At 41.0% G+C, this 24,753-nt stretch overlaps 2 protein-coding genes across 10 annotated transcripts in view; one reads left to right on the forward strand and one right to left on the reverse strand.

Annotated features, from left to right (window-relative positions):
- The window catches only part of ABCD4 (ATP binding cassette subfamily D member 4), a 26,223-nt gene extending 22,460 nt beyond the window's left edge, over positions 1–3,763 (forward strand). For 4 of the 8 annotated variants that reach the window (XM_072116861.1, XM_072116859.1, XM_072116863.1 and 1 more), the window contains 4 exons: positions 1,504–1,556; positions 1,636–1,712; positions 1,799–1,914; positions 2,655–3,763. In XM_072116861.1, the coding sequence (XP_071972962.1) occupies positions 1,504–1,556; positions 1,636–1,712; positions 1,799–1,914; positions 2,655–2,744 (336 nt within the window). In that variant the 3' untranslated portion in view covers positions 2,745–3,763. Of the gene's footprint in view, positions 1–1,503; positions 1,562–1,635; positions 1,713–1,798; positions 1,915–2,654 lie in introns of those variants that run through there. The other 4 variants (XR_011848921.1, XR_011848919.1, XR_011848918.1 and 1 more) reach the window with 3 other exon arrangements.
- Positions 3,233–24,753, reverse strand: part of VSX2 (visual system homeobox 2) — a 27,114-nt gene continuing 5,593 nt past the window's right edge. Inside the window, exons 2-5 of one of the 2 annotated variants that reach the window (XM_072116865.1) lie at positions 9,289–9,370; positions 8,006–8,129; positions 4,670–4,850; positions 3,233–3,543 (exon numbers count right to left, since the gene is read on the reverse strand). In XM_072116865.1, the coding sequence (XP_071972966.1) occupies positions 3,233–3,543; positions 4,670–4,850; positions 8,006–8,129; positions 9,289–9,370 (698 nt within the window). Of the gene's footprint in view, positions 3,607–4,669; positions 4,851–8,005; positions 8,130–9,288; positions 9,371–24,753 lie in introns of both variants that reach the window. The other variant, XM_072116864.1, reaches the window with a different exon arrangement.

Here is a 24,753-nt window from a genome sequence, read left to right on the forward strand (position 1 = left end):
AACAAATGCCCTTGTTTTATCCTTAAAGGGGTTTTCCCATGAACAAAAGTTAGGCCCTATCCACGGGATGGGGACTAAATTGTTGATCAGTGGGGGTCTCCGTGCTGAGATGGGTCCGATGGGGTCCCAGGTACCTCTGTCGGACACCTTGTTGCTCCCTCAGACTAAAGGAGCAGACGGACTATCATGACCTGTCTGCTCCATTAATCTCTAAGGAGATGACGGAAATTGCCGAGCGCCACGCTCGGCGATCTGAGACATCCACTGATCAGCAAGTTAGGCCCTATCCTCAGGATAGGGCCTAACTTTTGTTCGTGGGAAAAACCCTTTAACAATTGTGGTCACCTCTATACAAAAAGAAATTTTGCTTGTTTTCTGGTCTTGTGTATCTTAGAAACACAGTTGTTTCTTCCCATCAATCTGGTATGAGTTATTGAAAGTCCAGTCTCCCAAAAATTCCAAGCCATTTACTTTTGTGGAAAACATTTCAGACCACAATCAGACTCTGTAGGGCTCAGAGAATTTGCAACAAGCCTTGAAGCTACACCCTGGTTCACCAGTCTTCACTTAGCAAGTCGAAGTTAATGACCATACAATTAGACAAATACCGTATATAGTATAGCTTATTTTGATAAACTAACTGAAAGACTTCTGGAACAAAAGGCATAGTACGTCATAACTGCTTTTTTCATGAATACAATACTTTTGCAGGCTTAGGAGCTGAACCTTGTTTGATCAGAGCAGGAGCCCGGCATATATGAACATCATTTAAACTGCTAATATAATATTTTATATATTAACTGGCGTTAAAAAAATTATTTTTTTTTTTTAAACCCTAAGGTATTGCATAAAAATGCTGTGGCTGGGTCATCTTATTTCCCAAAAATGTTATAAAAGTGATTATAAAGCCACAGCATGCCATGCAAAAAATGGCCCCTCAACTATTTCTGTTGTTGGAAACAGAAAAATGTTCTGACTTTAAGAAGATGGCGATCAAGAAACAAATTCTTTTTTAATAATATACGTGTGTGTGTTTGCAACATGTTGCATCTCAATTGTAGCCAAAATTAGTGCTGTGTGTGTTTTTTGTTTATTTTTTTTCATCCCTTCCAGAAAGTTAATAAAATCCAATCAGTAAATTTATAGCTTCCTCAAATGGATACCACCAAAAAATAAGACATATTCTGCAAAAAACAAGCACCCCACCTGCAATGTGTGGAAAAATTAAAAAGTTATGGCTTTTAGAACATGATGAGGAAGGAAAGTAAAAACTGGCTGCACCCTCTATGGACTCATTTGGTGGTATTATTTATGAGGTTTTACATTCCTAATAAGACCTCCTACGACTGAGATGTATTTTTATTATCTCTTAATGCTTTCCTTTCCTTGTCCCTCGGAATAAGTAATCTCCCCCTATGGGAATGGCGTAAGGCATGAGGTACAGATCACACATTAACGTGTGATTGTACGGTCCCCTAACCGATTTGTACTTTTGTGCTCCAGACATGTTTGTTGAGCAGAACGGGGGGGCTGGACCAAAAAGTGGAATGGAAGTGGTGAGTCTCATGTTTGTTACACACTTGTTAATGTTGTGTACAGTGACAACGTTGCGTTATATGTTCTGTGTTTGCGCAGGTCAGACATCTTGTCACCTGGAGAAATGCAGCGTTTGGCTTTTTCTCGTCTATTTTATCTGCAACCAAAATATGCAGGTAAGATACAGAACTTTACCAATCCAGTGTTACTCTCTGAACAGGTATAAATGGGGACTTATTTTTCTTAAACCATTTTATGGCAGTTCTGGATGAAGCGAGCAGTGCACTGAGTGAGGATGCAGAGGTGGACTTGTACACGCGTTGCAGAAAACTGGGAATGACCCTCATCAGCGTCGGACACAGGAGTAGCCTCAAAGAGGTAAGTGATATTTTCATGAAAGGCTGGTACCTTACACAGATCTTGAACTGATATTATTGGCCCAGGTAATTCTGTTTTGCTTGTATTCTATTTGAAAGACGTTTTGTTATACCCACAGTACATTAGTGGTGATGTTTGATGGAGGACAATATTATAATAACTTATATTGTACCTGATATATATGTTTGTTGGACAGTTAGCATAAAGCCACCATAGGAGTGCATTGTGCCATCAGAGGAACAACTGTAAGGCGTGTCTTGTCCTTTGCTGTAAGAAAGGCCTGGCAGCATGGCTCCCAATGGTGATAAGCGCACACCTCTCCAGCCGAATGTAGCGCGGGCATAGCATAAGTTCGTGTGGAAGGAACTGTAGCATGTATTTTTGATGAGATGCTGGGTTCTTTTATATTTATATTACTAGGATGTATCCAGAATCCTCAGATGTATCCTCAAAAATCCAGGAGAAACCATGCTGCTTTATGTCACTTTAAATAATAATAAATACAGTTGTAAATGGACATTGGATAATGCTTGGCATAAGAAATGCAAGATAATGCAAGATAAATATGCTACTTACCTCTGCTATAAGGCATGTCAGACAGTATTGGACTGGAGATACCTGAGCCTATGCAAAACATGTCACTGCCACATCCACTTTTCATTGCATCTAGACATGGTTGCTGTAGTGTTACACAAAGGATGTATCATCTATAAAGGTATATTATGTTGTTATCGTTGCAGTTTCATGATCTGGAGTTGAAGCTTGAAGTGAATGGACAATGGGACCTAAAACCTCTAATAAAACAGCAAGGCTCTGATATTGGCCGATAAGAGTTGAGAATTATGACTGACCTTTTCACTACAGTACCGAAAACTGAACTTTTGTTTTATTGTGCGTCACCTGTTTATAGGTTGTCCACATCCTTCACTGAAATGGAATATTATTGACTGGTCACATTCAGTAACCCATCTCTGATGTAGTATATTAGGACATACAATGGAATACACTACCAGATGTCCCTTTATGACAGAGTAGGTATCTGAAATGCTCCACACCTAAGAAAGATGCACTGATGGCAAGTTGCATGCACAGTACAGTGTTTCAGACCTACAAATGATGACGTAAGCAGCGTATGTGTAGACAGTATGTGAGTATATACATACAACTTTATTTTACACCATGTCATCCATGAAATGTTTAATGTCCCTGTACACTATTTACAGCTATTCACCTCCTGCCCAGAGGATGTGTGCTCTGCTGCCCATCACATGCATGCTACCATGTGTTCTACCATGTGAGGACGCAGATACAAAGTCCTTCAGAATGAAGCCTTGCATTCTTCCTGGTTCAGGGCTTCATCTTGTGTCTGTCCTTCTTCCTCATCTTCATCCTTGTCCTGCTTCTGCACAGGAGTCTCACAGTTCGTGCTCTGAAGAACTTTGGCACTGTGTTCTTGGGCTCGTGCTCGCAGGGCTGCTATGCTGTTCTCTCTCAATTCCTCCTCTGAAATGGAGCTTGAGTGATCAGCATCTCTCCTCTCACTGACTTCTGGCTGGCTGGGTATTGCTGGGATCTCCCTCTCAGACGGCTGGACTGCATCAGCTGCCTCCAAGGACTTTTTGTGCATCCCTGCAAAGAATTGTTGGTATTCGGGTTTAGAAAATCGCCTGGGTATTGACAGGTCATCTTGAACTGAAAACGGCAAAGATAAAAAAGAATTTAAAAGATTCGTGAACAAATAAAATCACAAATGGTTGTCCAATACTGAACCTGGGCCCAAAAGACTTTTATGACATATTAGTGACAGTTAATGTAACCACAGATATCTGAATTAAATCTTCATATTTTAGATTCTTTCTATTATGATTTGCATTGCATATGAGACCAAGGGTTTTTGGGGGCTTAGAAGCCGTTACCAAATAAAATGAGTTACTATAGCTCACCTATAAAAAATATTAAGGGCTTATCTGCAGTAACCTGCTCTGACCACTACACAGATAAAGGAGCTGTATGATTGAGGCACCATTTCTCTCTAACAGCTGACTCGTAGGGGGTTCTGGTTACTGGACCATCTGATATTTATAACCTGCTCTATTGAGAAGTTTCAATACCCCTTTAATAACTAATGGAGAAGAATTAAATAGCCCAGTGTGCCTGAAAGCGTACATCATTATACATCCATCCAAAAGTAACTTCTGCAGGGCAGCTGGTACCCAGTGGACCAATTTATGTTGTGTCTCTGATCAATTGGTAGCAGAAGTCTAAATTCCCTGATTTAGTGTTGTATGGAAATGTCACAACCTGATTGTACATTACTTGAGACTGGCAGACGGCAAGACATAAACCCAAGAATGTAAAAGCTGCAGTTGGTTAAAGGCCATGGAGAAGAAGCCTCTCCCATATTTCTAATGTAGCCAGAGTAAAAAAAAATACATAGAATGATAGAAGTGAGACGCTTGGATTGATCTAGAAATGGAGTCTGTGAGTTACAAGCAGGACGGCTGACCCTACAATTCATTCATCTGAAAGGCGCTAGTTGCTCTCGTTTCGGTCTGGGACTGTTGAAAGGTTGGAAAGGCTGCAGATATTTTGCAACTCTGGTCGCCTGAGCTGAACTTCGCATGAAATGTTATGCAGCACTAGAGAACTTAAAGGATTGTGCCATGCAGAACTAGCAATAAAACATGGAACATGCAGCTACCCTTTGTCTAAATATAGAATGAAGTGTACAAACAGCTCTGCAATCATTTCTTACCTAGCAACCAGGGGGCACAGGATTCCATGATGCCATCCTTAGCTGATTTCAAGATGGATTCTGGAAGGGGAATAGAGTGTCGGACCATGGCTCCATACAGTCCATACTCTGCCATAACGCTGCTCCGGCCCCAGCACTTTTCACGTTTTCTCCACTTTGCACGTCTATTCTGGAACCAAACCTGTCAGGGCAACTGATAAGATGAGATTGCAGAACCAGAGCTTCTACCCCTGCCTCATACACTGTGATTTGCAGGCTGGACTGAGTCTGCTTTTGATCTGTAGTATGTGCTGCTTGCAGATTTCTCCAGGTCCTCTAAGAGAATGTGGCTGCTTTAGTCATTAGTTGCTGCCTAGTCTGAAGTATCAAGGATTTCTGTCCTTGTTGAGAAGTGATTGAAAAATCACTTAATTTTTAGTTAAATCAATGCCCCAGAATTATCCTGGGAAATTAAATCCTCTCAGCACCGCAGCCCAGCATTGACCCTTGCTAATTAATCCTGCACTTATTCCTCAATCTCCAGCAATTCCCCAACAAAATACTTCCTCCCATTTAACTAATTACTTGTGGAAGGGGAGGGGGACTGGTGTCTCGGTGGACTCCAGATTATGATGAGGTCATTAGCACATTAACGAGATGCGCAGATATTTCATTCAGTGACAACAAGAGATTTCAATCAGCCACTTGAAATGAAAGTGATTGGGGGAGCATTGTGATAATGCGGAGTCCCAAGGGCAGCCGGCTGCTATCAGATTAATGTATTCAGCTTCTCCCTGCTAGTCCCAAAGTGTCATGGGTATCCTTTATTATTCATTATAGAAACATCCTGTATGACCATTGATCTTCATCCATTACTGCAGTAGGTAAACCAACCATACCTCCCATTATGAGTGACCATAAAATATCTCTTCTCTAAACTGTGCCATGTCCTTAGTACCACCCAACATCGTGCACACTGCTTAGGCACACCTTCTCTCAACATCTGCAATTAGTTTTTCTTTAGCAGTGTTTTCTCCAAGTGACACATGATCCGTTTGGCTGTTGAATTTAAGACACACTGTCCTTTTTCTCTTTCCATATTTCAAAAGCCCTATATTTATTTTTATTTTTTTTTCAGAGCTGCATGAGGAACAAAACTGTACTTCTGATTTACACCCTATTGTATTTGATGCAATTTACTGGGAAGCTTTCCAAATGACATATCTTTTATTCTTTGGATAAATAGATCCAGCTGCAGTGAAATTGACAAAATAACGCATTTACACAAATTTTCTTGTGGGCACAGTTTTACTGCTTTCACTGTGTTATACAAATGACACTTCCCCTTTTATTCTTGTAACAACCCATTTTTACAGGTTTTAATAGGTTGTTTTTTTTTGTTTTTTTTCCCCCAAACCTTTTGTACAAAAAACATTTCTGTTTCACAATATTCTGATGCTAATAAATTTTTTGTTGTATGGACCTCTCTAAAGTGTAAATTTTTCATTTCTAAAAGTGTTGATTCAGACAATTTGTGCTATTCTCCATTACAGGGTTCACATGTGGTAATAATTGTTTTTGGTTTTTTTTTTATAATACTTTAAAAAAAAAAATTAAATTATATTTTTATTGATAGATTTGGTAGATTGCTCCTACCAAATACCGAATACTACTACAGTATCTGGGGATTTTCTTACTAATGTGTAATAATGTGCGTCACTTTAAAGAAATAGCATCTGCGATTGGTGGATGTGACCGTTGTGTGTGTGTGTGTGAGCCCTTTTTAAAGGGAACCTGTCATCAGGAGACCCATTTTAGCACTCCCCCAGTCCCCACAGAGCATAGTACATACACCGCCAAAGTGTTTTTGAATAAAAAATAGGTTTTACAGAAAAAAAGATATGTTATATTGTACCTTTCATTAGCTTCTGCTGTGTGACTAGGCACTCGTCCCCTGGGAGTGGCTGAAAGGAGCAGTCCCCCCCCCCCTCTTGGGTGTTTTCATATATTTGAAAAGAACACATGGAGGAGCTGTTTTTTGTTTGTTTGTTTTGGGTTTTTTTTAATGCTTCGGGGTACAGAGCTAGGGAGGGTGTCAATTTTTTGTGGCACTGGGTGACATTTTTATTAAAGGGAACCTGTCAGCAGAAATTGACCTAATAAACCACTACCGGCATGTTGCCAAGCAGTTAAGCACCTTCCAGACACCTTCATGTTTCTTTCATGACCCAGCGTGGTGGTCTCGTACAGAAAATCAATTTTGAAATGAGATTTAAACTGGTTGTGTAAAGTCAAGAAGGCAGAGATTTTAACACTGAAGTCAAGCTTTCTTCCTCAGAAAGCCCCCATCACTGTAATTGGTGGTCCTGTATCCAGAGACCTCAGTAAGTACGGTAGATCTCCTTAAGTCTGATGCATGATGTCAATCACAGAGCAGGAGGCATTCAGAATTTCCTACCTTGACTTTAGTGTTAAATATTCCACTTCCTTGACTTTATACAACCAATTTACATCTCACATCAAAGTTGATTTTCGAGATCTCCATCACATTGGACCATGAAAGAAACAAAACTTGAAGGTATTACGCTATTTGATAATATACTGGTAGTGTTTTATTTGGCCAATTGCTGATGACAGGTTCCCTTTAATACCATAATTCATTTTTTTTTTTTGGAGTACTACCTATTGATCTTCATATTTTCTCAAAATTTTTCATTTTCTTACTGCTTTTTTCACTACTGTCAGCCATTAGGCTGAAATAGAAAGTACCAGGTGACACGACTAAGAGCCTCTGTGAAATAAAATTAATAACATTTGCCCAACAAATTGTAGTCCCCTTTGTGCCTGTGGCATGGATTCTACAAGAACGCAGAAAGTGTCCAGCACTAGGTTATAAACAGAAGAACTGTTAAAGCTTAACCCTCATTATAGATAATTTTTAATATTGTGTGTGGGAAATTTGGTGGCCTCCCAGGGCCGAAAGCTTGTAGGGGACCATGGCCACCTAAACCACACACTAAGGCTGCATGTACACAAAAGTATGTACGCCAGGTTGTAGCCGGGCGGACCTGCGTCCGGCGCCATGGAGTCATGTCCTATCTTTTCCCCATGAACGGAACGGTATGGTGGCCCGTTGCTGGCCTATGGGGGAAGTACATACAGCTGCAAGCTTGTGGCTGTATATAGCTTGTGGCCCAACAGTCGTGTGAATGCAGCCTAAGTTTGATACTGCACCGTAGATATAAGGACCCCTAGTCCTGTACAATTTATAACGCATGTTAGTTCTCTCAGTGGTGTTTTTTTTACCATAACATATAGTCATATTACACTGTATAGCCATCATGCACATAACGTTACCTGTATCCTGTCTTCTGGCAGCTCTGTTTTCATAGCTAGCATCTCACGAGCATAGACATCAGGGTAATGCGCTTCATTAAAGGCCTTCTCTAGCTCCTCTAGCTGGTAGGAGGTGAAGATTGTCCTAGGAGTAAGAACCAGGTAATAATGTCAGGATGAAGGTTTACATAGTGGCCATGGTGCATCACCTGCTTGTCCTACATATAATATATATTACGGTGCCGGCCCTGTGCTGCTCTATGGAGAGGGGAGGGGTGAACAACGCTCATCCCGCCTACCCTCCAGTGTTCTGCCTATGGCCGAGCGGGCACTTTTTAATATCCACTACATGTGTTCTGACCCTCAGGTCATAGTAAAGACCTAAAATATTGTCTTCATTTGTATGTGGACATCACCTTTTATAGAGGCCTTGACAATGTAATTGGACGTTAACATCTGTTTTTCGCAGCCAATTTCCATCCAATTGGGATCCTCTTAAAATGCAGTCTATAAGTGATCCGTGGAAACCAGTTTAGACTAGAACATGCTCTACTATTGAATGGAACGGACACATGGTCCGTTAAAATTAGGAATGTGTGTTTAACGGTGGTTTGCATCTAACTTAAAGGGGTATTCCAGGAATCAGTATAATTTATATACACATGGGTACTCAAAATATTAGCTAATGTGTAATTAGTTGTTATTTAAAATTTTGCTCCCCTTAGCAGAAAATGCTGATGACATAGACTGTAATGAAGAATTAAAATGCTACCGGCCCTTTAATCAGTCCGTTAATTTCCTCTGCGGGGTTCGTTGCAGAGCATACACGGGACAGAAGATGGCCGCTGGTCACATGTCCACATCACATGTCCTGCACCTGCCTGGACAGGTCATGTGATCACCACTAGGTTTGGCTGTAGTCGGTTGGTTGCAGTGCATCCAGTATGGCCAGTGTTGTGGTGATGGCAGTTATACATCATTACTATGGTAACAGAGCAAGAAAACCTTTTACATCATCACTGGGAGCAGAGCATGAGAGGTAGGAGGAGTTACTGAGAACTAAAGGATCATGGAACTTGTAGTTTCCAGTGGTGGCCATCTTAGTGATAACTCCACCTACTTTAGAGAGGCTATACATTTTGTAAATCATAAAATCAAACTATTTAAGCTCCGTTTTGTGACTAATGACATTGATTATTGTTGTGCTCATTTATTTATATCATCATGGGTTTTTGTGTCAGATGTTCATATTTCCGGAATACCCCTTTAAGTGTTAATAACAGAACCAAGCATGTGCTCCTTACCTGTGCCTCCTTTTCTTGCGTTTTTTGTTTTGACTCAGGGATTTAGGAAGTTTCCGATCATTGGATGACATTTCTTCTGAATCTGTAAAACACCACAAAAGTTTACTAATGGATGGACGGCTATCATTTGTGCGGTGTGGAAATGGTTACTGAGTGCCATAATCACCACAAACGAGGAGATGAGGTTTATTAGTTGTTTTGTTAGGGGTTGTTTTTTTTTTATATATATATATCTTTATTCCACCACCTCTTTGTAATCTTTTAAAACTGAATCTCTACAAGAACTGTTTATGTCAGCTGGTATGAAAAAAGATTTTATTGCAAATTTGTTAGTGAATAAAAACCTATGATGGGACACCAAGTGACTGGATTTATATTATCTTTAATAATGGCTGCCAAGTGTTTTATAACCTACTTGATAATGGTGACTGAGTTTATAATATACTAGAGTCAAGCATTCTATCACTCTATATATAAAATGCTGACCACTGTCCGTAGTAGGGTATATACTGTAATGTAGATTATGGCTGTTGTCTCTGACTGGGTATATAATATGATGGATGATTCTCTCTTTGGCTGGGTATATTGGGCTATCTATGAGTTAATATGCTTGAATACCTCAAAATGGTATAAAGACTCCTCTCTCAGCTTTTTTAACTCCTTTTATTGAACATCATTGCTCGCTGTACACAGATCAAAAATGAACTAAAAAGAAAAGCTTGCCCTTGTTACAAAGCCTGTATTCTTTTTGGAATTTCAATAGGCCCTTACAGTTACTGTATACCATGGGCAACATCTTAAAGCTCCTTTCACACTAGCCATGTGGCTGGATATACATCCCTATAGACTGCTATGGAGCTCTGCCAGCAATATTGTGCCATAAATGTACCGTGCACGGGAAAAAGAGTATGCTCTATCTTATATTGAAAAGAAATCCAGCAGAATGTACCAGTACCATAAATAAAACATCACTTTTAATAATTACTGATAAAATAAGTTCACAGTGAACCACAATAGTATACGCATCAACCATCTAGTCAGCAAAACCACATCAGAAAGGGAGCTCGTTCAGACCTCCAATAAGTCTCGTCGGACACGGTCCCCAGTAATACCTCACCATGCCTTAGTGCATTCCTGTATAGCATATGACACGGTGCATCATCTCAAAACCACAGACCAACATTAATACGGACAGTAAAGAATAATAGGGTGGATCTCCCCAGTCTTCATTGCGCAGTCTCCTGGTCGAACAGTATAGGACCTATTAAGCCCTACGATCGGTGAGTATCCTGACCCCGCAATATTGCTCCCGCCCTGACTAGGACAGTCCCAGTACGGTGCCTTACAGACCCTGTTGGTCCCTAATATGTAATCCGGCGTTCCATATGCCGTGTGACACATTCATCAGGGGAATAAAGTAATGTAGTGGGCTATGCAGCCTTGATACTAAGTATGGCTGCAAAATTTCCACATCAAGGGGTTAAAATGAATCAAAACACGAGCAGTGGCTCGTATAACACAAAGGTGGTCTAGGCCCATCACAACTGTCTAGATACCATGAAGCTGCTATCCTTGAGTAAGCTAGGCAATGGTTTGCACAGGATATAGATAAGCATTGGCTTCAAATAGAGAATGATGAAGTTGTACTTGTCCCAATACCTGCCCAGCTATTTGCTTTGCTTTGTCTTTTAACCTCTCTCTTAACAATCCTACTTTAAAGCGTAGCTGTAAAGTTATAATAATTTTACCAAATTATATGTGATTCCCCCTTTGAAAACAAACAGAACAATGCCTACTTTGTGCTGCTTGTCCTTTTTCTTGGCATTTTCTGTTCTTGGCATTTTTCTCATCAGAGGTGAAGTGGGCAGAGACTAACCTCTGTCTGTCTCAAGCTGAGGCAAGTTTGCCCACATATCTCATTATGCTTTGTGTTGTGTCTCAAAGTAATTTAGCTTAAAATCAATTTAGTTTCCCACAAGTAGATCCACTGAGAAGTGCACATAGAGGATGTATATGGTGACCAGCATGGCAGCTTCCATCACATGGAGGAACAGGGAACATATAATAAGAGGTAGAAATCATAAGTAAGCCAGGCACATGCATTCTGTAGCCTGTGCTGTGTGAGCAGACTGAGAAAGTTCTGCAAAATCAAACTGGGATGGAAAGACTGATAGCGAACAGGGGAGATCTTGTACCTCACTATTCTGTGCAGTAGAAATCTGTATCCACAGTTCTGACCACTCTGAGCTCTGGTACATACACAGAGAGAGCTCTGTCACATGACATCCTTCTCTGTGAGCAGGAAGCAGCAGTTCCTCCCCTCCCATTAAACCGTCCACTTGTAGAGTTTGTTTATTCTATGGACTCCAGGGCTTATCAGCACAGGCAGAGGAAGCAATTCCAGCAACACTGAGGTATTCTGAGGGGTATAGCAAGGAAACTGCTGCAAATAGGTAACAAAGATAATTGGCAAAGTTGTTTACCTCAACCTCTCCCCCATTTCATATATATTTAGGACAAAGATTACTAACTTTCTCAGAGTTTTTCTTTTTTTGTTACATTTTCCATTCCAAATCCTGATTTTTATTAAGATTTGGATACTTCATTTTTATTGTATGTCTAGAAAAATAGTCAGGTTTTAAAAACTGTTTCCTTAGCTATCTAAAGGGATTTAAATGACCTACTCTGCTATCAGAACAATAGTTACTGTCTGTCCAACATTGGGAGAAAGATCTATCCCTAAACATTGATAAGGGAGTGTGGAATTCAGTTCTTACATTGACCAACTCTTTATCCAGATGTGCCCTACATATGGAAACCAGATGAATATACTATGAATTGTTGGTATTAAACCCCTACCTGGCTTTCCAAGATGTATCCAACTGCCTCTAGTGTTTGTTGTCGCTGTCAATGTGTAACAGGGTAAATTCTACATGTATTTTGGCACTGCTCTATTGGAAACAAACAAACTAAGGACCTATTGCACTCTATAATTGGCTATCCTATGATGCTGCACCTGTCCTTACTAGGCATTGGACTAGCTGATCTTTATCCCAGGGAAAGAACACTGGTATCCTATCACTACCAAAGCACTCACTATGACCCCAAGGCTCTGGAAAGCCCCACAGTGGCCATATTCCTAAAACTCACTAGCAGGGTAAATGAGAATTTACACTAGCAGGGTAAATAACTCCATTTTGGAAAGATCCTTTGCCTTTATCGATGGGGAAACAAAAAATTACAGTAACTGGGAACTTTGGTTACTTTGGTTAGTATGCACTTATTACCAAGCATTGAAATTCTTTACCTGTAGAATCAGAATTTTTGACATTCATTACACTTACCCCTTCCTCCCTTGATATATTACTCCAATGTACCCCACTATATTCTTGTTACTGTTATATTTTATTGGTTTTGATTTGTTACAATTTATGTGTTTATTACAATGATAATGTCTACTGACCTATTACCTACCTGATTATTGTAAACCTAATGGAGTCATTTTGTGCAATTTAGTTTTTTTTAGTACTGCACTATTATTATCACTTATATATGAAAAAAACACCACATTTAGGAGTAAAGCCCTATACCCCTTGGGCAGTTATCCAGACCAGATTAGGTAGACTGTGCATGGGGAGCAAACAAAGTAAAGAGAAGGGTAGGCGCGGCACATCCAGTATAAAAAGTAACTTTATTCTTCTCACATTAAAAGGTAAATATGGTGTGCATGTAGGTGAGCCACCTACGCGTTTCGGCTTCTGCTTAAGCCTTACTCATGGTGAAAACAGAGCATGGGGAGCAGTTGATGTCAACAAGCTAATGGATCCTCCAGAACCGGCCATAACACCTGCAAACCCATAAAAGCTGCTAGAAAATACTTGGAAGTGGGTAGAGGCTACTGCACCATCCAGACCACAAGCAGTTAACCAGTAGGTAAATGTAAGTCAGGCACCTGTGTCCAGAAAAAAATCTCAAAGACTAATTCTGCAGAATTTGGTGCCCCAGTCCCAACAAAAAGAACTAAAAAGAAAGCAAATAGTTATCATAATTTATCAAATATAGGGAAACGCCTTACCCTGTATGTAAAACATGCATAAAGTATACATTTGTAATTGCTCTACCAGTATTGGCCCACATAAATTTTTACCACTCTATATGTCACAAAAATAAAAACTTAACTGTCACAATTTTACTTTTTAATCTTATTTTTTTACTCAATATGGTACATTGAATAGCTGAAGAATACATATAAATAGTGCTTTCTGGTAAGATATATACAGTATATGACACACTTGATAATGGAAGCCAACTGGGTATATGTTACGATAGATGAAGACCAGGGTATATAACAAACTAAATAATGGTAACTGTCTGAGGGTGGGTATATACAGTGAGGAAAAGTGTTTAGTTAGCCACCAATTGTGCAAGTTCTCCCACTTAAAAACACGAGAGAGGTGTATAGGTGACATCATAGGTAGAACTCCACTATGAGAGACCAAATGTGAAAACAAATCCAGAAAATCACATTTTCTGATTTTTTATTTTTTTTTTTAAAGAGAACCCATCATGCAAAATAACCCCCTAAACTAAATATATTTTCATAAACTGCCATTAGAGAGCATTGCCTCTATCCCTTTATTGTCCCTCTACATGCCTGTAAACTTAAGCAATGAGGTCCTAAAGCTTTATGCAAATGACCTGGGAGATGTCCAATGAGTCATTAGCATATTCAAGCTGTCAGGCTTATTCATGAGTGGGAGGTACAGCTACACCCCCAGTGCTTGACTGACAGCTGCTCAGTGTAATGGCTGCTGCATTTCCTTGCTGCTGGCCATGCCCCTTGCAGCCTGTGTGTGTGTGTATAGGAGAGATACAACAGCTCCAGGATGCAGCCATGTTATAGCAGAACATATCAGCTACTTGTGTAGCTGATGTCTGTGTCTCTGAGTATAGGAGGATGCAGCATGTCAGCAGATACACTAGGAATGCTTTACTACACATCACACACAGACATGAGCAGGGGGAGGAGAGGGGAGGGGTAACAGGGGTGACATCACTGCCTCTGACCATGTGACCAGCCTCATTTACATGATAAAAAATAGATGATTTTATAATGATTAATGTATGAAATGACTAGATAAAGGCTGGGATGGATCCTTGTGAGCTGCTCCAACAGGTAGAGGTGATAGGACTGATGACAGGTGTCCTTTAAAGAATTTATTTGCAAATTATGTTGCAAAATAAGTATTTGGTCACCTACAACATAAGCAAGATTTCTGGCTCTCACACACCTGTAACTTCTTCTTTAAAGGGGTTTGCCCATGAAAGAAAATTCTCAAACTTCAATGATAATGAAATTCCATTTAAATTTGATGTTTACACAATAAAGATGATTTTTAACCACTTACTTTACAATTTTACTCAGTTTTATTGCTGTTTTAACTCCTATAACTCCAGTGATGGTCAGTGTAAGTTTCCATAGTGTGGATGGGGTCTTTCCAAGCAGACACTTCATCATTCCTCTAGTGAGGTATGACAATGTAGTTAGATAATCGGGGTAGAAGGTTTATATACACTTTCATCAGAGATGATGAGATACATATTTTACATGACATTCTAAGTTCTACTACTACAAGCATAACATACACAGCTCTGCACGATCCTCAATCCGGACTGTCCGACGAGGATGAACTCTGCCGCGATTCATGAAGATCGTGCGCCGGATATCCTGCATGTGTCGCTTTCCCAATGAGGTCTGCCGGAGTTCACCATCTTCCTCCTGGTGCACGTAAGTGCTTGGTTTGCAACACAATTTTTAAGTTAAATCCCCTGGTTCGCCCGAATCCGTTGGATAGTCCAACGGCTCGCCCCTGAATTTGTGTCGCATGAAAGCCGGCTCGATTGCTCCAAAATCCGATCCTGTGCAACGAAAACCCCTTTTGAAATCCCTGTCCCAGCGGTGCAAAATGGAAATCATCGGGATGTCCGGCGAAAGTGCGGTCCCTTCGTAAATGAGCCCCATACTGTCAGGTTTGATGTGCCTCCCCCTCCCCTGGATAAATATCTTTTCGGGCTGTAGCTTTTACTCTCCTCACCAGCTGCAGGCAGGAGGCCAGTGTGTCTGTGTGAGCTCCTCCTGGAATGCAAGGGCGGGGGCTAGAGGCAGAGAGAAGCTCAGAGCAGCATCAGAAAGAAGAGCAAGATGTCTTCGAACCCAAACAGATACAGAGTAGGGTCCAGGGACAACCAAAATTGTGAACACCAGAACTGATAGAGACAGGTTGGAATTATCTATGAAATGCTGTATTTTTGTTAATAACACTGAATTAGGGAATGTGTTATTTTGTTATCCTGGGTACATTGAAGTAACTTGTCTTTGTGGAAATACCCGTTTAAGAGGCTCCTCTATCTTATCATTATAAAAGACATAACCTCAAACAGTCACACTCCAAAATCCACCATGGTGAAGACCAAAGAGCTGTCGAAGGACACCAGTAATAAAATTATAGACCCACACCCGCACCTTGTGAGATGATTGCAAGAATGGTGAGCAAAATTCCCAGAACTACACCTAGTAAATGACTTGCAGAAAGCTAGGACCAACGTAACAAAGGCTACTGTCAGTAGGGCACTACACCGCTAAGGCTGGGAACCATCTGAAGTCTTCAAGAGAGCATTTGGATGTTCCAGAAGAGTATTGGGAAAATGTCATGTGGTCAGGTGAAACCAAAGTAGAATTGTTAAAAACACAACTTGGAGGAGAGTGAATGCTGAGTTGTTTCCATAGAACACCATACCTACTGTAAAACATGGTGGTGTCAACATCATGCTTTGGGGCTGTTTCTCTGCAGAGGGATCAGGATAAATTAATGTATTGTGAGATTTTGAGTACAAACCTCGTTCCATCAACAAGTTCATTGAAGATGAAATGTGGCTGGGTCTTTCAGCAGGACAATGTTCCCAAGCACACCACCAGAGCAACCAAGGAGTGGCTTCATAAGCTATTCAAGGCCTAGCCAGTCTCCAGATTTCAACGCCATAGAAAACCATTGGAGGGAGTTGAAAGTATGTGTTGCCTAGCAACATCACTGCTGTAGAGGAAATCTGCATGGAGGAATGTGCCAACATACCAGCAACAGTTGTCCCGAATCCTGGCCCTCAATGGCAATCACAGCTATGTGCACCTAAGATGCTCATATTATTGTAGATGATCCCATAGCAGTTGGCCTCATAGATTTAATTCCTATGATTTTTAATTGGGGGCATTTTTTTGTGCCCAGATAATGTAGGAAAGAAGTAGTATACTGACAATGAAACCATGTTAAGCATGTTTTGAACTTTCAGGGTGCGATTACAAGTGCCGTTTTTGGGTGGGTTTAACGTGTTGCCATGTAACCATGTGCTGGTTTGAAGTGTAAGCATCTGTGTCCCATTGTTAACACAACTGATTACACTTCCAGCAATAATGAAGATGCTTTCAAAACAAACGCATGGTAACATATAAAAAGTGTTTCTGGGATGTGCATCCAGAACGCATCCAAAAATGCCACATGTGAACACACCCTTACACTTCATATCTCACCCTCTGCAGTTCACTAGTTTGGCACCCATGGACCCAGAGCTGGAGCACACATTATTATTCTGGATCCTGTCTGTGTTTGGGAAAAAACTGTCAATCGAGCAGCCACAGGCATGCCTGTGATTGGCTGGGCTGCACACGTGCAGTATAACAGCAGGGTCCTGATGTCATGGAAATCTGAAATACTTGCTCTCGCAAGGGCACTCTGAAGAATTGCATCAGTGCAGAAATATTACTGAATATACAGAATTATACTGTAAAGCAAAGACCAGATTGGATTATTAGTGTTTACTGCATCATCCAGGAAGATCTTGAAGGTCCTGTCCCTGTATAGGATTCAGCACCAAAAAAATAAAAGATAATCATCATCAATCATACCTTGATTGCAAAGCTCCTCCTGTCAGTGAATAGTGCGCATTAACATGTGCATCAGAAAAGTAGTGTTATCACAGAATAGCTACACAAATACGTGCATCAGAAAAGTAGTGTTATCACAGAATATTGCCCATGAATACATGCATCTGAACCAATCTGTGTACGGTGTGTACTGGTAAGACCTAATGGGCCAGGGAAAGTTGAGGCATTGGTCAGACAGTGCATCAATTTCCATACATTGGGAGAGAAAAAAGATTTGGACTGTACATCCACACATCATACAAAGATCTAATGCCGCTTAGAGGTTCTTGGTTACATTTTGATCATTTTGTATAAGCCCACCAACCACTTCACTCGTTGTAGTGGGTCCCTACGCTATTAGGTGCGGCATCACACAGCATCCACTTCCGCTGCAACTCAGCACCGGCAGGCATGGCTCCCATGCCTTTGGACTTGGGTTGAGCATTTAAATCCTGTCCACACAGGATGCTGGTGCGATGCTGGTGGGGGCCGGAGCCATGGGGGCTATGCCTGCCAGTATGAATGCTGGTGCTGTGTTGCAGTGGTGTTGTATGCCATGTGATGGCCCACACAATAGCGCAAGGCCCATTACAACAAGGTCACCGTGAAGTGGTTAGTGGGCTTATACAATTTGATAAAAATGTAACCAAGAACCTCAAGTTTGTTTTGTAAATGTAGCCTAGTGGCGATACATCATTGTATGATATGTGGATGTGCGATCCGTTTGTTTATTTCTCTCGCAATGTTGGTTTAGTGCATCAAGTTCCCCTTCAAAGTAACAAAGCCTTTCCAGCCACGAGTCATAGAGCAGTCAGTCATGCTGAATAATGACTATCTTATCTGGGAATCTGTGGCCCATCCACCTTCCACTGAACTAGACATAGGGGGTGATTTATCTTAGAATTTTCTCTTTTTTTTTCTCTCTTATTTTTGTGACTATTTGCTGCTAAATTTGAGTCTTTTCCACTTGCATAGCAAAATTAGCCATGCAACAATTTGTCAGTGTTTCGCCTGATATATATTTAAAATCCAAATGTGAATGTATGAAAAAGTTGCAATTTTTGCACAAATTGATGTTAAAAAGTTGCAAATAAACTCCAGTCCTGACCAGGTATAGGAAAAACTTTAGTAGAAGTTGCAGAACAGTTTGTGACTTTTGAAGAAAAAGATTAAAAACCACGTAGACTCGCTGTCTGATATATCAACCTCTAAGATAAATCAAACAAAACCTGGAAAAAAATAAGAAAAGACACACACAGGTGTCCAGAGTAAAGTTAAATGACCCCCATAGAGCTGCAAGATTCCCAATAACTTTTATTGGAGGATGAGGGCGTGGGCCATGGACCATTAAAAGAGGCCTATGATGACAAAGGGGTTTTCCGGGAATATGAACGTCTAATAAAAACCATGATGATATAAATCAATGAATATAACAAAACTAAATGTCATTAGCCACAAAATGGAGCTTAAATAGTTTGATTTTATGATTCATTTTATTTTAAAGTAGGTGGCGTTATCACCACTGGAAACTACAAGTCCCAAGATCCTTTAGTTCTCAGTAACACCTCCTACCTCTTATGTTCTGCTCCTAGTGATGATGTAACAAATTGTCTTGCATTGTTACCATAGTAATGATGTGTAAGTTCCATCACTGCATATTACCTCACTGAGATGGGTCTCACCACAACACTGGTCATACTGGATGCACTGCAACCAACTGACTACAGCCAAACGTAGTGGTGATCACATGACCTGCCCAGACAGGTGCAGAACATGTTATGTGGACATGTGACCAGCGGCCATCTTCTGTCCTGTGTATGCTCTGCAACGGACCGCACGGAGGAAATTAACGGACTGATTAAAGGACCAGTAGCATTTTAATTCTCCATAACATGTATGTCACCAGCTTTTTCTGCTAAGGGGTGCAACATTTTAAATAAAATCTGATTACATATTAGCTTATATTTTAATTAGCCATTTGTATATGAATTACACTGATTACTGGAGTACCCCTTTAAGGCTCCCTTTGTTGCTTCGGTTGGTCCAGAATATGAAGTTGAAGTACTTTTACCAGCAGGCAGCCTGCACAGGTTGTGAACAAGATCAAATGTGTACTGCACAATACTGTTAGTCCTGAGGTGCACCTCACAACTGACATGTGGACCAGTAAGCACAGCCAGGGACATTACATCTCCTTTACTGCCCAGCAGGCGCTCTGGCTCACATTCTGCCCCAACCCAGGATTGGCAGACGTCACTCCCTGCCACCACTTGCCTCCTACTCCACTATGTCCTCTCTTTACTAACCTCCTCATCCAATCACAACAACACCCACAGCACCACTTTTAGCAAAGTTCTGCAGTAGTGTAACTAGAAAATATAAAACTTAAAAAATATACATATCTATATATATGTGTGTGTGTATACAGATATGTATACATACAAATGTATACACTCATGTGCATATAGAGCATATACACACACATACAATGCCATATACAAATGTACAGCATATATACACACATATAGCACATATATGTACACTTCATAGACACATCTCAGATACATCACATATATGTTATATATATTATGGTCTGCAATATGAAGCACAATGGGGCAGATTTACTTACCCGGTCCATTCGCGATCCAGCGGCGCGTTCTCTGCGCTGGATTCGGGTCCAGCCGGGATTCATTAAGGTAGTTTCTCCGCCGTCCACCAGGTGGCGCTGCTGTGCTGAAAAGCATCGGAACGCGTTGGAGTTCACCGAGCCGGGCTGAGTTAAGGTAAGTGCAAGCTCTGTGACAGTTTTTTTTTTTTTAAATGCGGCGCTTTTTCCGAATCCGTCGGGTTTTCGTTCGGCCACGTCCCCCGATTTCCGTTGTGTGCATGCCAGCGACGATGCGCCACAATCCGATCGCGTGCGCCAAAATCCCGGGGCAATTCAGGGGAAATCGGCGCAAAACGGAAATATTCAGGTAACATGTCGGGAAAACGCGAATCGGGCCCTTAGTAAATGACCCCCAATATGTATATAATGGTGCACATCCTCCATTCTTAAGTGTGTCACATTGAATCATGGGGCATCCTGACACTGTGAGTCCCAAACTGCAATGGCTGCTTCCACTGTAGTTACATCCCTACTCATCTGTCTGGGCGAAAGTCCACACACCACCTGGAAGCTGTGGGTTGGGATCCAGGAGCAGATAGATGAGTGGTTGCTGCCCCTTAACCTCAAACCCTGCAAGGTGGTGTGTGACAACGGTCGGAGCCTTGTAGTAGCTTTGGTCCGAGCCAAGTTAACACACCTCCCATTTATTACGCATGTGCTCAACTTAGTGGTGTAAAGGTTCCTGGTCAGCTATATGGACCTGCCAGAACTGCTGCTTAGAGTGTGTGTTGTGTGTTTGCATTTTCAGCAATCACACCCTACTGCCGCTTTCGTATGTTCCCAGCAGAGGAACTTTGGCCTGCTCACCCACTGCCTCATATGTGATGTACCAACTAGGTGGAATTTTACGAATGCTGGAAAGGGTGTTTCAGCAGCAGGCAATTCCAGAATTCCAGCTTCAGAACGCCCGGGGGAGTTTAAGTAGTAACCAGCAGCACTTTACCACTAATGACTGGGCCTCCATGAGGGACATTTGTTCAATGCTGCACTGCTTCCAATATGGCACTGATATGGTCAGTACCAATTACACCATTGTAAGCTCTACTTTCCCCATCTATCTCCTAATAGAAAAAGCGATTCAGGCCATGAGGGAGGACGTAATGGTGGTAGATGAAAATGAAGGGGAGGAACAAGTGTCAGGACAGGTCTGCTACTACACTGTCCAGTGAAGGAACAGTTTTGGAGCACCCAGTGCAGCTCACGGGCAGCTTGTCCTTGCCTCTGGGAAGCCTGGTCCACATGAGCCACTATATTATCTAGTGCCTGCTCACTAATACCCGAGTTGCCCAGATACTCAACAGTGCCAAATGCTGGATGGCCACCCTGCTGGATCCGTGCTACATAGATAGTGTAGTACCCTTCATCCTAACACTAGAGGGTAAGACTAAAATGAAGAGGTACAAGAACACTTTGGTGCAGGCTCTACTGGCCGAGTTCCCATGCGACATTGAGAGCTCAGTGGCAGCACAAGGAGGAGGAAGTTGCCAATGCAGCAGGAACACTAGCAAAGTTAGTATGACCACAATGTGGAGTGCCATGTTAATTTCTCCTCAATCTCCTCCACCATCGGATGGGGCACTTATTACCAGAAGGCAGAATTTGACTCACATGGTGGAGGATAATCTGTCCACACGTCTCCTGGCATTAATAGAAGGAGTCCTCCCTGTTCAATTTCTCGGTGGGAAACGATTATCATTTGACAATATGTTAACAATTGCCCATTCAGTAGTTTAAAACACAAGATATATGAAAAACTTGAATAACCTATTGGTTGTATTATTTGTTATTTATTATTATTTAGACTGCTGTCTGTTTGTATGTTATATGATGGATGATGGTTATGTTGGGCATATTATATGGTGGATAATATGCTGCCCGTGACTTGGAGCTTAGTATATTCACTTTGGATCAAAATTAGAGAACAACAAACAATTTCCTAAATGTCAAGGTCATTGTGTAGTCCTATGTGGGTAAATCATTTTTATTGAAGATACTATGCATAGAAAGAATACAACAGGCGCAATGTTTGCGCAGATATAATTGACAGATTGCAGACAAAAGCAATATTCCACATGAAACAATGTATGATGGAAGCACAGATATAAGTGTATCTTGACAATTAGTAAGCTAATGCAAAAGGAAAACCATAATATCAAAAAACAACAGAAAATGAGGGGATTGACAAAGACTTAGGACAAGACATTAGGGTAACACATAAGGGATTCAGGGAAGGATAACAAGATCTAAGTAATGACAACTAAGAATCTCCTAAAGAAAGCCAAGAGGTCATGGCTGTTGAGTTCCGGAATGTAGACCAGGTTGACCAAACTTTATGAAATGTTCTTATTTTATCGTTATCAAGAGCCATGAGCTCCTCCATTCTCATAATGTGGTTAAGACAATCCACAAATTCTGCCCTGGATGGGGGGGGAAGGGGACCTGTATGGCATGGTATAACCGTACGAGCAGTCCCTTCTTAGCTTTCGTAACAGAATAAGGAAATAACGATAATAAAGTCAATTCCAGAGAGGGGGAAATCACCTCCTCACTTACTTTGTTGTACAGGTCCCAAACCGTCTCCCAAAACTGTGTAATTATAGGACATCCCTACCAAGTGTATAGTTGCGAACCTATATCGGAAAGGCATCACCAACCAACAAGAGTCATCTACCTCAGGAAAGATTTTATGCAGCACTATGGGGCATCTGTACCACCTGGAAAGTATCTTAAAATTACTTGACACCTCCCAGAGATCAAATATTTTCTTCAGAGAAGGAGACTCCAAGGTCTTCTTCCCATTTAACCAGGTAAGGTGGAGGTGGTATAGAGTCTGTATACCTTCTTCTGTCTCTGAGCAGTGTGTAGACCCATGATATTGTATGTGAAGGGGGAGGGAGGGTTGAATGCAAGTTTCTTCAAATTGTTAACCCCTGACTTAATGTAGCGATTTGGCCTAAAGAGTCGATGCCAGCCGACCGATATATATGTTAGCCAGTCTCTGCTTTGAGAGGAAGATAAGGTCGCCAGTGGTAGCCCCTGTTCTGTGATAATGTCTCTTATCCGTACAATAGAGGGGGTTGTGGGGAATAGTGAAGAGAGCCTAGATACGGTCCCATATCTCCATCCAATATTTCAGGAAAAATGCCTCTTGCGGTGTTATTCTTAGAAGGAAACCAGACATGAATAGAGGACAATAATTGTACCCATAACTTTGTACTAAAGTTATGGTGAAGGTCCAGAACACAGGTGCTAATCACTGCCTGGTACAATTCAAAGTTCGGTAGGCCAATTCCCCCACTAAGTTTATGGCGCGTCAATAATGAATAGCGAATACGGGATCGTTGCCCCTTCCAAACAAATCTAATAATCTGGGTTCTAAGCTTACTAAAAAATGATCTTGGTAATGGGATCGGCAAATAAGATCTTGGGGAGGGTATCCATTTTGATTGCAGCCGTCCGTCCGAACCAAGATAAAAAAGGGGGTTCCAACAAGATAACTCACCAATCAGAGACCTCATCAGTTTGTTAGAGGAGTACAAGTTATCAATGTCTGCTATCAGGTTAACTCCCAAATATTTAATGGAGCTGCCACAATCATTAAAGTTTAAGTTAGCTCTAATGGAGGCCCAAAATGTCTTGGAGGTGGAAATATTCATAATTTCAGATTTATTCATATTAATTTTGAAATTACTTAGGAACCCAAATGTTTCAAATTCTGCTAGTGTGTTAGAGATAGTGATGTGGGGGGTGGAAATATATAGTAATATATCATCAGCATATAACGACAGTTTACAATTCTGATGACCCACCTTAATACCCGATATGTCTATTCTTCTAGTGCAAAGCGACCGCAAGATGTTCCGTTGTAAAAACATATAATAAAGGCGAAAGGGGGCACTCCTGACACGTGCCATTAAAAATACGGAACGGGTCATACAAAGTCCCATTCACCTTGACCTGGGCTGGTGTAGTCCTATGTGAATATATTTTAACATAAGTAAAATAAAAGTATCTTAACAGTGACTTATTTCTTAAATTTTATATATTCCAAACAGAATATGTAAAAAAATGTAAATGAGATAAATGTAAAAATAACACTGATCAAAATTAGAGAAGACTTTCAGCTACCTGCAAGTTATTGCACCTGGAGCTAATTTTCTTAAATTATCTGACAAACCCTATTTAACTGGCAACTTCCCAGTTTTAGCTAACTTTGCAAAAATAGAGTACCATTCCAAAGTGACTGACAACCAGCAGCAGGTTGTCCAGATGAAGGCCATCAGGTGACCCCATCAGAGAATTCAAGAGATCATTGATCATTCTACCTCTTTGATTTTTCGAATATTGAATCTTAAGTTCATCATAAACTATTTCAAGTCTCCCTCTAAAGACAAATGCAAGAGAGGACAGGATAATGCAGAGAATCTCCATGGTTAATCGTTTCACCATTGCAGCTGGAATTGCTTGCCAATTCAGCACTGAACAGGGTAAGGATTTGTCTCGTTCTACAGTGCCTTGACGTTTAAGAGCATTTGGACTTAATGCCCACTCTGCAGTGACTGAATATCTCATTAGAAGAAAGAATTTAAAGGCTAGACACAGCTTTGCTGAGAAGCATGTTGTGTGGACAGTGGAGAAGTGATCCCCAATTCATTTTAGTGATAAAAACAAGTTTAATTTGTTTGGATCTGATGGGAGATTATGGGGGAGATTTATCATTCCAGCTCCAGTTTCTCAATTCTAGTTGCCCAAGACAACCATACACAGCTAAGCTTCCATTTTACCACAGCTGTTTATAAAATGAAAGCTGAACTCCGATTGG

The sequence above is a fragment of the Engystomops pustulosus genome, chromosome 7 (genome assembly GCF_040894005.1).
Source record: "Engystomops pustulosus chromosome 7, aEngPut4.maternal, whole genome shotgun sequence".
Taxonomy (NCBI): Eukaryota; Metazoa; Chordata; class Amphibia; order Anura; family Leptodactylidae; genus Engystomops; species Engystomops pustulosus.